Source organism: Nicotiana tomentosiformis, chromosome 8 (genome assembly GCF_000390325.3).
Source record: "Nicotiana tomentosiformis chromosome 8, ASM39032v3, whole genome shotgun sequence".
Classification (NCBI taxonomy): Eukaryota; Viridiplantae; Streptophyta; class Magnoliopsida; order Solanales; family Solanaceae; genus Nicotiana; species Nicotiana tomentosiformis.
In genome coordinates, this window is record NC_090819.1 from 123,517,439 (window position 1) to 123,533,834 (window position 16,396).

Here is a 16,396-nt window from a genome sequence, read left to right on the forward strand (position 1 = left end):
TTTAAACCACCTCAAAACTCCACCAAATCATCCCAAAATTGAGATTCAAGATCCTTAAGATGTACCAAATCTATTCTAATAACACTCACTCAAAAGAAAGCAAAAATCTTGACCTTTTTTTGGCTACAAATAGCTATAATTGACTAATATTGGTAATAGTTGGCTAATATTAATAATATTTTATAAATTGACTAATTTTTATAATAAACTACTTATAAATGAACATAGCTGATAGTTTTCCTTTTTAAAACTGGAATAAAATCTAAATGATGGCCTAAAAAGGGGCATTAGCATAAATCAGCAAGCAGTAACTGGCTGGCCGAAATATAATACATGGGCCTGCTAGTAATAAGATCGCGGTATGTTGTCCGATATCAGCCTGTTTTAACTGGCAAATGTGAAGATCAGGCTCGGCTTTTGTTTGGTTTATATCCATTCAAAAAACTTTAAATTTAGCTGTGCTCCCTCGTCCTTCCTCTTAATTTACTAGGTATCTTGAATTAAATCTAGAATCGTATTACCAACTTGAGTATGATATTTCAGCTATTTGTAAAAACTTTGAGAAATAATCAGGTGTTCGCTTTTAAAAATTATGATGAATATGCTACAAATACATAGTAATTAAATATTGGTTCCAAAATTAAACTTTTACCCTGGCTAAGGGATGTATGTAGGGAAAGTCTTTAGGAGAGCCGATAAATGTGTTAGAACTATATCACTGGAATCATGTCCGGTGGATATAGGGATTAGTTTTTTGTTTGTAGAGCTGTGAATATTTACGAGTGGTAATAAAATCTCATTAATTACCAAAAATAAATATTGGTTCCAAAATACTAAGTGCCATTATTTATGAAATTCCGTATTTGATCCACAAACTCAACGTACGAGAGAAGGGCCCCTCGGTAAATGTATTAAGTTAAGTGATAAATAGATGGATAAGATAAACATATCTTACAATTTGGCGTAGATAAATACACATATCTATCCGCATACCGAATTTGGATAGATGCTTCATTTTGTTAAGATTTACTCATTTCATGTCTTGACTTTTTATCCCGTAGAGATCAACATTTTTTCTTAAATTTACTCATCATTAAAATAGTACTATTACTTAATAAAATAGACATCCTCAAGAGGGAAATCCTATTTAATTTCATTTATGCTTAAAATTTGTGCAACATTAATCGCCACCTGTCACTGGACTCACTGCTATAACTATTTCTAAATGTAAATAAAAATAATATAGAAGAGAGTACGTGTACACTTACAAAGCCAATCCTATTTGTCCAAAGAGATATGGTTCAAAGAAGTGGACAAAAGAAAAAGAAAATTCCATCCACTGACTTCCCTCACTTAATCCTATGTTCTCAACTATTGTCATCGACAGAAACTAAGCACAGAATACATCAAAATGGCACTTAATTCCATCTCATTACTTCCCATAAAATCCATCAACATTTCCTCCTCCTCCTCTAGTTCTTGTTATGGAGCTCTTAGTCCCCTGCAACCTCCTCAAAAATCATTCAAGATTGTCTGTCAAATGGAAAGGTCAAATAATACAGAAGTAAAGAAGTGGAAAGCTATTGTTTCAACTGCATTAGCAGCTGCAGTGATTACATTTAGCTCAAACATGACTGCTATGGCTGACTTAAATAAGTTTGAGGCAGAAACTAGAGGTGAATTTGGTATTGGTTCAGCTGCTCAATTTGGTTCTGCTGATCTCAAGTTAGTTTTTTTTTTCTTCAAGATTTCTTCAATCTTTCAAGCTTTTAATTTTTTGGGCCTGAAACAGTTCTTTTGTTTTTTCTTGTTAATTTGCAGAAAAACAGTTCATACAAATGAGAACTTCAGGTAATCTTTCCTCTGCCTGTAGGATGATACTTCTTTTATTTTCAAATAAGCTGCCTCCAGAAGAAAAAATAATACTCCCTGCATTTCTTTTTGGGCAAAGGTCCAAATATGCCCTTGTACTATACGAAATTGAGCACATTTGCCCTTCGTTAATACTTTAGCTCAAATATGCCCTTACCGTCACATAGTTGGTCCATATATGCCCTTAGAGTTGCACGGTTGGCCCATATATGCCATTTTCGAAACGGAATTCACCCAAACTAATTAGCTCTTTAGTTAATTGTATTAAAGTGTATTACAAATACTATTTCCTTTTTATTAGTACTTTTTTCTTTACCTATCTCTTTTCTTTCTTCTTTTTTCTTTTCTTCTCTTTTTTTTCCTTTTTCTTTCTCCCTTATCCGTTTCCTCCATTACTGATGTCTTCTCCATTTTCGTCACCAATTTCACTTGACTAAACTCATGAATTCCAATTACTAAGAAAATTCTCCCATAAGGTAATCAAGTTCCAATTTCACAGCCCTCTAAATAAACGAAATTAAATTGTTCCAAAAATTATAGTTTAAACTTTAAAATAATAAAAACATCTCAACCTTTAACAATACTCAAAAAACCAAAATATTTAAATTGTTTCCAGAAAGAAAATTTAATGATTAAAAGCCTAGAGCTCAAGTTGTAGTGTTATAAATTTGAGTTGTTAGTCTTTTTTCATCTTTTTTCAGCTGGACATTTTCTATTTTTTTATTAACTATGTAAATTGGGGGTGTACATGGAACGGATTGGTTCGGTTTTTATCAAAACCAAACCAAACCGATTATATCGGTTTGGATTGTTCGGTTTTGTTGGATTTTTCGGGTTTTTTGTTACATAAATATTATTTCAATCTTACTTTGTTAAATGTTTTAGAACTAAATATATGTTCAGTAAAAATTTAAAAATTGACAAACATATGATCTATTAAAATATTCTTATGCGAGAATTTTCTTAGTAATTGGAATTCATGTTTTGTCAAGTGAAATTGGTGACGAAAATGGAGAAGACATCAGTAATAGAGGAAATTGGATAAGGGAGAAAGAAAAAGGAAAAAAAGAGAAGAAAAGAAAAAAGAAGAAAGAAAAGAGATAGGTAAAGAAAAAAGTACTAATAAAAAGGAAATAGTGTTTGTAATACACTTTAATACAATTAACGAAAGAGCTAATTAGTTTGGGTGAATTCCGTTTCGAAAAGGGCATATATGGGTCAACTGTGTAACTTTAAGGGCATATATGGATCAACTATGTGACGGTAAAGGCATATTTGAGCTAAAGTATTAACGAAGGGCAAATGTGCTCAATTTCGTATAGTACAAGGGCATATTTGGACCTTTTCCGTTTCTTTTTTAATGATAAGGTTTGTTGACATCGCATAAGATGTCTATTTGACATTGCTTCTATATTAGTAGTAATGGCTTAATATAATAAGGGGCCGGTTTGAAGACAAGTTATGGTGGGATTAGTTATGCTGAGATTAGTTACGCCAGGGTTAGTTATCCTGGTATTATTTTTATTGATTGTTTAGTATGTTGTATTAATCCTGAGATTGTTAATTTTACTGTTTTATCCTGTCCTGGGATTATTATTCCACCCTCTGCCAGATAAAGTTATCTCAGTACTATTTTTAATCCCAGGATAACTAGGATTAATAACCAAACAAGGGATAAAACGGTACTAAATTTTTATCCAGAATTATTTTTGCTTATCCATCACACCAAACGACCTCTAAAAGGGGTAAAAAGTCATACTGATAAGGAACATAACAAGAACGTTTATAAGTAGAATAGTTAAACTAATTTGGTGTGAAAGAGCGTCATATAAGTTGGAACGGAGGGAGTAATACATATTTTTCCCCGTTTTGTTGGAAGAGAAGGGTGAATTTTTTTACGGAACCAGTACTTAAGCTTGCAACTTTGAAAACAGAAACTGTAATTGAAAAGTCATTCAACAAGAACTATAGAACAAAAAGTTTTCTCAGTGCAGACTGGTATTCATTTTCAATTGGACTTGCTGATACAGAAGAGCCAATTTCACATCTGCTGATATGAGGGAATCAGATTTCAGTGGTTCAACATTCAATGGTGCATATCTTGAGAAAGCAGTTGCCTATAAAGCGAACTTCTCAGGTACTTTTTCCATAGCAAAAACATCCTAATATACAAGATAGAACTAAATGAACTAGCAATTGTTATTTATTGATGGAAAAAAGTTATATGCTTTGTTAAAAAATGTCACAAAGAAGATGCTAATGAATTACCTTTAGCTGCTTTTAGTATGCCACTTCCATTCCATCAGAAAATTGTGCCAAGATTACACATTCTTTGCTGTAGCTTTTGTTGTAGAATTAGTTTTTCCCAGGTCTACGTTGACATTTAGTAGGAGCCGTCAATGCCAGAACGACACTTATTGGCGCTAATTCTTCACTCTGTTTTCTCTTTGAAACTTCGCCTTCGCCTTTGCCTTTGTCTTGATGAGATTTAATATCTGATTGGTAGGATTTGCTTGTCATGCTGGGGCATCTTAGTGTAGCCATTGGATCCTGAATAACATTTTTATTCATGCATTGCACATCATATTGCGAATCACATGTTGCTTCAATATTCCCTGCCAATTTGTCAGCTGCTCGGTGATCCTGATTTTTCCCCCGATGCCTCCTTATGTGATTTTAAGATCTTAAATGCATCTGGAAAATCACGAACCCCAAACACTTTACGTCTTTTCGAAAACCCAAAAGGATTGACCTCTGAAGTACATAGCCCGTTCAGCAACTGAAATTTTTTAGCATCTTCTGATGCAGTCTTTACAAGTGGAACATTTTGTGCCATCGCGTAACGGTTATTACCATGCTCCTCACATTCAAACTGGCCAATGGTATCTTCATCCTCGAAAGCCTCATTCAACTCCAAATCTACATCCAATTGTATTACTTCCTCTAGATCAATTGGCACAACAGGCTCCTGTTGCTCAAATTCTTCTTCACATAATATTGCATCTGCAAAAGGATCCACTAAATCTCCTTGACACCCAAAATCAACCTTCAAATGTTTATCAGAGTCATCATTTGTTTCCTTAACATGATCCTCTTTAGATTTATGATCAACATGGATATCACCAGATTCCAGCACATAATCCTCTTGGGATTTCGGGTCAACACCCTCAAAATTCTTAAGATCCTTTGGAAAATCACGAACTGCGTAAAACTTATGCCTCCTTAACTTGGTCATATCACATTCTCTCGTTTTTAACTTGTCGACCAGGTCAACACAAGCTCCATCCTCCACTTGAGCATTCTGTTTACGCGTATCCACAACCTTAATCAAGTCTACATGCTCAGTGCTTCCACACTCAATAGATTCGATTCGAGCAATTCTTTTACCATCCCTCAGATCCTCTGGCATCTGAATACCTAATTCTGCACCTGCCTTTTGTTCAGAAATAACAATTGGCTCAAACTTCATAGCTTGAACACTAGAGGATATGATATTCTTTTCACCATACACTAATTTTTCCCCAACCTCAGCATCCGGCTCGTGAGACCCTATAGATTCAGTTTCTTGTTCAACATCAATATCTTCCTTAGTTTTCTCTATAACACGTTTAGCAAATCGCGTAAAACCCTCTGGAAAACTGCGCATTGCGAATACCTTTGGCCGCTTAAACATGGGCATTGAACAAGATGGGGAAATTTTAGCATATGGCTTCTGTACTACTGCTTTCAAATTCTCCATTCTCAACTGCTCATTTGAAAACCCTATTCAGAGTTTATGCAAAAGTTGTTCCCATAACAAGAAAAAAGCAGAAAGATCAAAACTTTAGCTTCATCCAGGGGAGAACAGTCTATCAAGAAAATGAAACCCTAACATTCAGAAAAATTGTAAATGAACTAAAAGAGTTACAGTAATCCAGCCCAAATTCAGAATTTTAAATCTGAAACTTAAAGCAAATCTTAATTAAAAATACCAATTTCAACCAGCAATATCAAGATAAAAACTTGTCATTAATTCATAAAATCATTTTATACAACAGAAACGGTGAAACAATATGTGCTAAAAACTTACCAGCACCAGGTGTAAGTATTTACCCCAACCTATCTGACTCCCGCCCGAGTTTTTTTTAGGTACGATTTATAAGCCCTTCTATTTTGTTAAAAGGAAACACCCTTCTATTTTGGAACTTTTCCATTTTGGATAAGGATTTAACTTCGGAACTATTTGTACAGAATGTACGGAAAGCTTATATTAATTAAGTTTACCTATATTTAATTACATGAGAACCTTTAATAATTTAACCATAGTCTTTTGTGTGTTTTAATAGAAACTGGTCCGGTAAGCATAGGTTGCTGACCCTGCTGCACTGGTCTACCCCATAGCCTGGTGCAGAATCATGGTATGTACTAGGGCACAACTATTAGAGTACTATTATAAATAGAACTATATTTAGGATGAATGTGTATGTTTTAGAGAGATCTTAGGGTTTGTTACTTTGTGGTTAAGTAAGTCATTTTTCCCCTATATAAATAGAGGGGTTCTATTCTATTGTAATTCATCCCAAATCAATAAGAATTTTCTCTCTCTACTTTTCTCTGCAATACTACTCTTCTTCTTTTATTGTTTTATAACATGTTGTCAGCACAAGACTCGAACTAATTGAGTAGAGGGCGGTTGTTTTAATTTGTAGATATACTATTAATTAGTTGTCTAGCGTTTGAGAAATTAAAACCCTGTGGAGAGAAGATATAGGAATTTGCATGAGACTCTTGGGTGAATACACTATATTCCTATACTAGGAATCTGTTTCGGTCAATAGGCTTTGGGATACGTGCATGGTGCTCAACCTGTACATAATATTGAGCATAATGATTGTCAATTGTTCCATGAACTTCCTTCAGGAATAAATTCTGGACTTAAGGTAAGTATTTTGCCTTATTTTTCTCTTTTAAATTTTTAAAATTTTATAATTTGATTTTAAATACAAGCAAAGACAATAAATTTTTCTTATAACTATAGTAGAGTTTGTAAGAAATTATAACCATCCGAAGTGGTAAAATTTCTATGTCTCGCCATGATCAAATTTATGTATGATTATGAGCACAAGAAGTGGAAACTCGTCCCATTGAATTTGCTTCATTCTCGTTCTTTAAGAGAATATGATAGCAATATGTAATAATTAAGTCTGAAAGAAAATAAAATTATTACCGTAAAGGTATCAATGGATGTGGACGTGGCAATAGACGAAATTATAATCGTCATCATTGTGGTAATGAGAATAATAAGGATTCTCAAAATAATCCTTCACTCTGTGAAATTAATATTTGTCATCGATTTGACATAAGATTTTGTAAAACACATATAGATGATTATGGTCCATTCATGATGTGAATGTGACAACACGTGATTTATGAATACATATTCATTTTGGAAGAATATGAACGTGCTAGTGGTAGTGAATATACCACACTCACCTCTAGAAGGAGGTTTGAGAGGAAATAAGAAAATAATGTCATTATTATGGCACGAATGATCACTGGTCACGTACCTATTGTACGCCAAAATATTTTGGCAATGTGATTATTAAAGGACAACGGTGATGCAAGAAACAGATCTTGCATATAATTTTGACCATGACTATAATAGTATAACTTTCTCTTTGAGACATATATTCACCATATGGATGTTGATGAATATATGATAATATAAAATTAATAGAGAGCTCTAGAAGAGCCAATTATTACTATTTTGGAGGAATACAATTGATTATCATGTCAATTTATTGTGTTGTAGTAAGTCTCAAAGAAACTTATCCAATTTTCAAAGTATACGCGAAAGCGATTGATTATATTAAGACTATGAATAAAGAAAAGATTTAATATCTTCTATTACTACAACTTGTAGCAGGGTAATATGTATGTGAAAAGCTACCCGCTTTTATTTTTTAGTTTGCACTACACACATAAAAGAATGCCACAATAAAGTGAAAGTTTATTGATATAAAAACCCATATCATAATAAACTTGAAGTTTATTGATAATTGCACATGTCATGGTGTAAACCTGAAGTTTATCAATATTGATAATTTATCCAGTTGACATAATTGATTTAGCCATGTTAATTTAAGTATGATGTGCAAAAATAAAAGAGAAATCACATAGGTAAATATTAAAAAACTAGAAAATTCTTTATGAAGTCTCTTATGTTGTTTGTTCTCATTAATTAATAGACCAACTAAAATTAGGATTGAATTCCATGAATGCTGGAAATATTAAAGGTGAATATGGGTCCATTCACCTGTCAAGTATACCACATAAGATGCATCTATGAGATGGTTACATGTGCATTTATTATTAACCCGCAACCTGGTGTTTGTGAGGTAACTTGCTCAATAATTTAATTTTGAGCATAATTTTCAGATTTTCTATTCAAGACAGTTCACCTTGATAAATTGGTTTACATTACAGTTGGTTTAGCAAAATAATTTATTGAGTGTCTCCACTTAATAACTAAACTATTGCTTATGAGAACAGAGTTATTTATATCAGTTTGATATACGCTATATACGAAAATATATTACATTCTCCTCTCACAAGTGGTTCAGGGTCAGGAACCAAATAATTATTGATGTGCAATGTATATTTTGATGAACACTATAACGCGTGGGTTTCCAAAGTTGAGGAAGCAAGTTAGTTTTTCTAACATGAGGGGGAGACATGATAAATAGTTGTGAAAAAATTACGGAATGAATTATCATTTCTATATCTAGATCCTCGAATAAGATAATATGAACTTGAAGTTCATAAAAAGATAATTCATCTGCAATATGTTGCAAAGCATGCCAGACGCATTTGTTGACCCAAAGAAAGTAACTATATTCTCACTACAAATGCTCCCATTAGAATAAGTCCTAGAAGGACAAAGTCTATGATACGCTTAAAACATATAGACAAATCGGTCAAATAAAATTTATGATAAAGAAGACGAGCAAATGATCATAATAAGAAGGCAAGTGATCTAGAAGATCAAATGACATAACATTTTATAAAATTTCAGGAGAGGTTCAGGTACCTAAAAATATGAATGAAGAGATCTCTATATTATGTCTTTATGAAAAAATATTGGAACCGATATAAAATGTTCGTCGACGACATCTATGATAGCGCTAAGTATAGATGAGGATCTTAAGTCTATTGAATACGGACACAAAAATATTGGCTAAATGAAAGAGACAGAATTCGAATAGAATTGGTTTCATATGAAAGACATGTAGTTTTGGACATGTAGTTCAAACACTTGAAAGTATAAAGTCAATGGTGTGTGTAATCACTTTTATCTATCTTATATGTCTAGCGTGGCATGAAAACTTGATATGCATCTAAAGTCTATTTAAATGGCTTATATGACTTAACTTATATGACAATCCTGAAGGATTCAAATCACTTAAAGCATATACAATCCTAAGTGCAATTTTGTGAACATATGTATCTTGCTATAACTATAAGTATAATAATATGATAGCGAGAATTTTTACCTCTATGGAGATATTGAAAAGGCTATTTCATGACGTTATATGAAGACGTTACATATCTATCAAGAATGATGATTTCAAAATGCAACACATTCATTCAAGTTAATATGGCTAATTTGTTTATTGAATGTCTACCAACGATCTTTTGAAGATGGTGCACAAGATCGAGATGCGAAGGCTTAAAGATGTGAAGTGATGCTCTCATGAGGGGGAGTTAATACACGTTGTACTCTTTTTCCCTTACAAGGTTTTGTCACACTGGGTTTTTCTTGCAAGGTTTTTGACGAGGCAATCAAAAGGCGTATTTCTAAACATGTGCACTCTTTTTCCTTCACTAATTATTTTTTCCACAGGGTTTTATTTTAGTTAAGGTTTTAACGAGACACATTAACTGTTGAATAGGCATTCAAGGGGGAGAGTTATAAATATAATTATATTTAAGGTAAATGCCTATATTTTAGAGAGATCTTAGGGTTTGTTACTTTGTGGCTAAGTAATTCACTTTTACCCTATAAATAGAAGAGTTTTATTCCATTGTAATTCATCCCAAATCAATAAGAATTCTCTCTCTACTTTTCTCTGCAATTTGATAATAAATTGCAATTGAAAAACAGATATGTTTGAATCAAATTAACACTGGTTTAATCTGAAAGTAAAAATAAATATAATGAAAATTCCTTATATATTGCAATTCCTCCCCACAAAAAAAAATTTGTTACATTTCTCATACAATAAAGAATATTAGGAAAGTTAGAAAGGATTAAATACAAAGCTTAAAATATATATTGTGAAGCAACATCTATAGTGTGAAGCAACGTGGCAACATCTATATAAATTATATGTTGGAAATACAAGCTTAAAATCCTCTTGCAAAAAAGCTAGTGAAGAAATTAAGGAAAAATAGAGAAATTAATAAAAATTCCAACTTTGTTTTTGTCGTAAAGAAATTAATATAGAGAAAATTTTCGGGTTTTTTTCACTTTTAGCCTGTATCAGAAATTATTTATATTTGATAGTCGAAAAAGTGTATAAAATTTGTATATAATATACAGAATGTATATATATATATATATATATATATATCGTATTATTTTGAGAGCGGTTATACAAAGTCATTTTCCCAAAATTTTCATCCAAAAAACTGAATAAAAGTTACTCTTATTTTCCTCACTATTTTCTTGTTGAGTGAGACAAACAAATGTCTTAAATTACTCCCCGTCCTTTGTAATTGGTAAATTAACAAACCATTTGGAAAGCCATCCGGTAATTGAAATTAGTGTAATTACTAGGGTAGTAATTACACAGCCTAGTAATTACACAATATAGTAATTACGGCGACCTATTTGTTTGATATAACGTAATTACAGTATAATTACATGCATACTGTTTGGTTGCACAAGTATAATTATATAGTAAAATTAAATTTTAAATGAATTATTTATCAAAACTTAAAAGTTAATATAATAAATATATGCCTATAAATATTTTTTTTAAGTATAAATGATATTAGATATGGTATTTAAGATGCATATTTTTTCTTGAATAACATTAATTAGTAAACATATATTTATAACTAATATTGTAAAAATGATTGATATATTTTAAATTAATAATATTTAGTTTATTTAACGTATAAGAACATCATGAAATGCATGTTTGATAAAATAAATTAATATTTATAAATATAATATCATAACATTATTCAAATATTTGACAAAAATAATCTATCAATTCTAATTAAAAATGAACAACATGCAATGTGAAATAACAAAGTAACAACACAATTTCAAAATCCAAAAAAAAAAAAAATAGTTTAACATATGTCAAATTCTAACATAATAAAAATAAATTCCAATCAGGGGCGGCCCAACCCTAAAGCAAGTGAAACATTTGCTTTAGGCCCCAAAAATTTAAGGGCCCCAAAATTACTAGTATTCTCTATATATAGTAGTATATTATTTATATAATTATCTTTTATTATTGATAAATTTATTTCTTTATTGTCATATTAATTTTTAATAACTCAATTTCTTCCTCTAATTAATATAACTAAAATAGTTTTCTGTTAATCTTATTTTACTTTTTTACTTAATTATATTTTTTTATTCATTAGTTGGTCACGTAACTATATCTAATAATCTAACTTATTATTTATTTTTCTTACATAAATTATACTCTCTCCCTCCCAATTTATATGAAAGTGTTTGACTGGACATGGATTTTATGAAATAATGGATGACTTTTGAAACTTGTAATCTTAAATAAATCATAGAAGTTTTTGGACTAGAAATCATCTCATTAATGGTAAAAAGAAAAATCTAAAGTTGAATTGTTACCAAATATAGAAAGGGGCTTACTTAAAAAAAGGAGTCACTTATATTTTCTGGGTTCTCCCATTTCAGTTGTGATGCAATCAACGTTAAATTCATTTAATTTTCTGTATTTTATAAAACTAAGTTCTCATTTTTTTAAATTCTACATCCTCACTTGTCTAATTTTTTAAAAAATGATGTTCATATATATCTAATTTTTTTAAAAACGATGTTCATTATATATATATATATATATATATATATAAGGCCTCTTATTAAGATTTTGCTTTAGGCCTCCGATGAGGTTGGGCCGCCCCTGGTTCCAATACAACCTAAAATTAAAAAATATAATAAATTTATAACCTCATTCAACAACGAAATTCTACTTTAAGGACATCACTCATTATATGTCAAGTTAGTTAATGACTCATTATTTATAATATTAGGATGTGTAGTTTCAAAAACTAGAATAATAACGCAGTTACGCAAAATAAAAAAAATAAAACAAATAAGAAATAAAATATACGAGCAATTACATGTAATCACAAGAAGTAAAGGTAGAGAAATAAATGATAAATAATGTACAAAAAAATATATTTTAAATTTAAAAATAAATTAAAAGTAAAATAATGGAAATAAAAAGTTATAAAGAAAATAAATTAAATAAAAAAAGAAAGAAATTAAAAAGTAACCTTGTAATTACACAATGTAATTACCACATATTCTCACCTCCCACTTGAGAATTGAATAGTGTAATTACACCTCTCCAATTACACCCAATTTTATGCTGACTTAGTAATTACTTGGCCAAACAAACATGCCAAACTGTGTAATTACATCCAAATCCAATTCAACTTTCCAAACATGCTCTTAAGAAAAAGAAATAGTGGAAGATGGAAAACTAAACGGAGAAGTATAAAACAATTATTAGACTATGAATACTTGAAATCTCAAGGGGAAATATGAAAAGTTTCACAAAATGCACAAAAGAAGCTGTAGTATAGTTAGTTTTGTACTTTCACAAGTTAATTGCTACATCTTACAAAACTAGTTTGAGCTTTCTGTTAGAAAAAAATGCAGAAGATTAAAGGAGAAGTATAGCTTTGAGGCGTGAAAGATCGCTATCTTTCAAGAAATATTGCCCGTATATTCTTTAGGGGATTACAAGCAGACTTTTCAGAAAAGTCACACTTCTATGAGAACAATTAAAGCCTGTGGTTCAGACTGTGGTTTCATCCGGTTCAACTTAGTCAAATCTACTCTTACTTCTTACTACATTTTCAGTTTTCCATTCAAAGTTAAAGACTGTGGTTCAGACTGTAGATATATATTGCTAATTCCTGTTTGCATTGTAATTAACAGGGGCAGATTTGAGTGACACATTGATGGATCGGATGGTATGCACATTGTAGCCTATGAATTTAGTCCAAGTCAAAAACTTTACTAATGACAACTACACTGGCTGTAGATTCTAGCAAAAGTGACTTCACTTTCAGAATGTTAAGATAACTTTGTTCTTTCCTTTAATTTGCAGGTGCTTAATGAAGCTAATCTCACTAATGCTGTTCTTGTTAGATCTGTTCTGACTCGTAGTGACCTTGGGGGTGCCATTATTGAAGGTGCTGATTTCAGTGATGCAGTTATTGACCTCCTTCAGAAACAGGTAATTAGTCTCAGAGAAGTTCGCAGTCTTAATTAGTTCTGCTATTACACCACTTAGTACTAATGATAAAGATAAGAGAAAAATCTCTGGGTAAAACTTGTGCATTAGTACTTAGTGTGATTGTTTGAGCATTTGCAAATATCTAAGAGTTTCAAGTTTCCTCATTTTGTGAATTAAATTCTTGAAACAGCATGCTAAGCATGTTGCAGGATTGTGTAATGTTCATTCCGAACTACTGATAGTTCTACAACTAAAATAAGGTGGACAAGTCATAGGAAGTTCTGAAAATAGATAGAAAACTTAAAATCTTCAATAGGCTTAATCGGGCCCTTGTGGTCCGGTCTTTTCTCGGAACCCGCGCATAGCGGGAGCTTAATGTACTGAGCTGCCCTTTTTAATAGGCTTAGTCTGTAAGCAAGGGCATATCAAGGGGTGAATTGTAGGGAAACACACGAGAAAATCACGATAATACTGCAATAATATTATTTGTGAGCAGATACACGAATTGGCTTGAGTCGTGCTGGACACTGCCCTAAGAAACTATTTCAGCAATGTGAAATATTTCCCCAGAATTAAACAAGCCTACCTTTATTTATTTAGATGATACAAGAATCAACAAAATTAAATAATAAATCCAGCATGTTCAGAAAATTGGAGAGAAGAATTAATAATAATAGGTAATGATTGTAGGAAGAAAGTAATGATTAGCAAGATGAATTCTTGGTTAGAGAATTTAGTTAGTATGATGGCTAATGCACAACTTATTTACAGGCAATTATGTTGCATGTATGACAAGTGTGGAGAGTCGTTTAACACTTGTCCGTGTTAGTACCGAAAAAGTCAGGTGTCATGCGGAAACTAGTAAAACAAACCTTGAACGACGATAAATGAGACAACAAACGAGAAATATACCAAAAGAGACACAAACATTTAACGTGGTTCGGTCAATTGATCTACGTCCACGGCGGAGATGAGCAATCCACTATATAAAAAGAGAGTACAAAATATCGAAAGAACAACCTCACGAAGAGGCAAATACAAGTGACACACTAACACTTGTCCCGTAAAGTTCTCCCCTACACACGACTCTCAAACCCCATATGGCTACATTGTGGATGCTACTAAATGAGAAGGAAAGATTCTCAATTTATAGAAGTCCAAACCTTTTCCTACAAGAAAAAGGACTAGCTAAACATGGAAGAATTATAATTTTCTTCTACAAAAAGGAAAACCAAATATAGTAAGAAAATCAGGACAACCCCTGACAGTCCAAATATATTAGTCCACTTGGCTTCAATATTAACAAGTGTACCTTGTCTTCCATGCATGAAGACACATGGTAGATTTGCATAGCCACTTGTCAAAGCCCTTCAACACTTGGTTTTAAGGCTTCATGCAAGAAGCCACTTGAAAATAGATAGGACACTTGTAAAATGAAAAGATACATGGCAAATTAAAATTTTGAAAATACTCCCCATGAATTACATCAGCCAGAGGTTGAGGCATAATTTTTACCAAGGAGGTTCAATATCTAATATATATAGATAAAAACAAAATTAAATTGACCTTATATATACAATATGATTTTCTGGCGAAGGGGGTTCAGATGAACCCTTTTCGCTCCTCTAACTCCGCCCCTAACGTTAGCTATTTTACTTTGAAATTTTATCATACTTTTGTATGCTATAAAGTGTAAGATGCAGCAAATCTACTAAGTGGAACTGTTAGGATCAAGCGCGCAAGGGCGCAACTTTGTTTCTTAACCAAGCTCCACCAAGCAAGCGCCATGTTCGATCATGACTCCGACCCGGGCCACCCCAGCCCCCTCGTGGGCCTTGCCATAGGCATGGTGTTGGCGTTACCCAACATGAGCATCTTTGACTGTACGTATAAGTTTGTAAAAAGTTAATCAACCTCAACCAGGCTTCTCTCAGATAGAAATAAGCCAGTGAAAATGGAATTTGAGAACCTTCTGATTTATCGCTGTTGATATCAAAGAAGGAAAATTGTCAATAATGCATGAGAAGTGCTATTTATGAAGCAATTCATTTTCCTTTATGTGCTTCACATAAGTGTCCAACTCTTATATCTTCTTGTTCTAAACAGGAGTTTGTTTTGTCCCGCATCTTCTGAATATTTCATGCTTATTTGTAGGCACTTTGCAAGTATGCTAGTGGGACTAACCCTGTGACAGGGGTTAGCACCAGAAAAAGTCTAGGCTGTGGAAACAGCAGACGAAATGCATATGGAAGTCCATCTTCTCCTCTGTTAAGTGCTCCACCTCAGCAGTTACTCGATCGAGATGGATTTTGTGATCCAGCTACTGGTCTCTGTGATGCAAGCTGAAAAAATGTTCATGTACATAAATATATGCGGAAAGGAAAGAGTTCTGGAGGTTTACATCTCCCTCACATTATGCGAGCATAGTTTAACTCAGGCAGAAAATATAGGCTATATTTGAAGCATGATCAGTTCTATTATGTTGCATGTATGTCAAAACTGAATACCAATACTTGAAACCATCAACATTGTTGATTACAACTTTGTTCTGCAATTAATTGAAAAAATAGTTGATCAGAAGGCCTTAATAGAACTTTTCTTTACTTGCTGTCTGAAACTCCATGAAAAACCTTGGGATTTTTCGCAGACATAAGATACAGAAAAATGACAAATATCGTTCTTTATACATAAACCCTTGTGAGGGTAACGCAGTTTCAGCAGTTCTGTTTCCACGACACATTCTCTGTTTGTGCCTCACAAAAAGAACAGTTTGCTATTGTTTGCCTAATTGTTGTCCGGTTTTAGAGCAGAGGAAAAGGGAGCCTTGAAGTAACGGTCAAGTTGTTTATGTGTGATCTATAGGTCACGGGTTCGAGCCGTGGAATCAACCAGTGATACTTGCATCAGGGTAGGCTGCCTACGTCACACTCTCTTAGGGTACGGCTCTTCTCCGGATCCTACGTGAATGCGAGATACTTTGTGCACCAAGCTGTTTTTTTATTTTTGTTAAAGGAGTGGAA

The 16,396-nt window shown here is 32.5% G+C and overlaps 2 protein-coding genes across 4 annotated transcripts; one reads left to right on the forward strand and one right to left on the reverse strand.

Annotated features, from left to right (window-relative positions):
* Window positions 1–1,316: 1,316 nt before the first annotated feature.
* LOC104121624 (thylakoid lumenal protein TL20.3, chloroplastic) lies at window positions 1,317–15,956 on the forward strand. 2 transcript variants are annotated; one of them, XM_009633658.4, is made up of 6 exons: window positions 1,317–1,725; window positions 1,822–1,851; window positions 3,903–4,009; window positions 13,076–13,110; window positions 13,248–13,376; window positions 15,531–15,956. In XM_009633658.4, the coding sequence occupies exons 1-6, from the start codon at window positions 1,412–1,414 to the stop codon at window positions 15,720–15,722; spliced, it is 807 nt and encodes a 268-aa protein (XP_009631953.1). In that variant the 5' UTR covers window positions 1,317–1,411; the 3' UTR covers window positions 15,723–15,956. The 2 variants fall into 2 exon arrangements, with proteins under 2 accessions (XP_009631953.1, XP_018622231.1); XM_018766715.3 differs by having other exon boundaries at window positions 1,619–1,725; window positions 3,867–4,009.
* LOC104121623 (uncharacterized) lies at window positions 3,841–6,083 on the reverse strand. 2 transcript variants are annotated; one of them, XR_004503771.2, is made up of 2 exons: window positions 4,141–6,051; window positions 3,841–4,034 (listed from the first exon to the last, which is right to left on the reverse strand). XR_004503771.2 is itself a non-coding variant. In XM_009633656.4 (2 exons), the coding sequence occupies exon 2, from the start codon at window positions 5,609–5,611 to the stop codon at window positions 4,499–4,501; it is 1,113 nt and encodes a 370-aa protein (XP_009631951.1). In that variant the 5' UTR covers window positions 5,612–5,634; window positions 5,942–6,083; the 3' UTR covers window positions 3,841–4,498. The 2 variants fall into 2 exon arrangements, 1 of the variants encoding a protein (XP_009631951.1); XM_009633656.4 differs by having other exon boundaries at window positions 3,841–5,634; window positions 5,942–6,083.
* Window positions 15,957–16,396: the final 440 nt, after the last annotated feature.

Excerpts from the sequence above, each read along its gene's own strand:
- LOC104121623 (XM_009633656.4), bottom strand. The coding sequence starts at position 5,611 with ATGGAGAATTTGAAAGCAGTAGTACAGAAGCCATATGCTAAAATTTCC.
- LOC104121624 (XM_009633658.4), top strand. The coding sequence starts at position 1,412 with ATGGCACTTAATTCCATCTCATTACTTCCCATAAAATCCATCAACATT. Across the intron at positions 1,726-1,821 it reads TTTGGTTCTGCTGATCTCAA|AAAAACAGTTCATACAAATG; the intron begins GTTAGTTTTTTT and ends GTTAATTTGCAG. Across the intron at positions 4,010-13,075 it reads CTATAAAGCGAACTTCTCAG|GGGCAGATTTGAGTGACACA; the intron begins GTACTTTTTCCA and ends TGTAATTAACAG.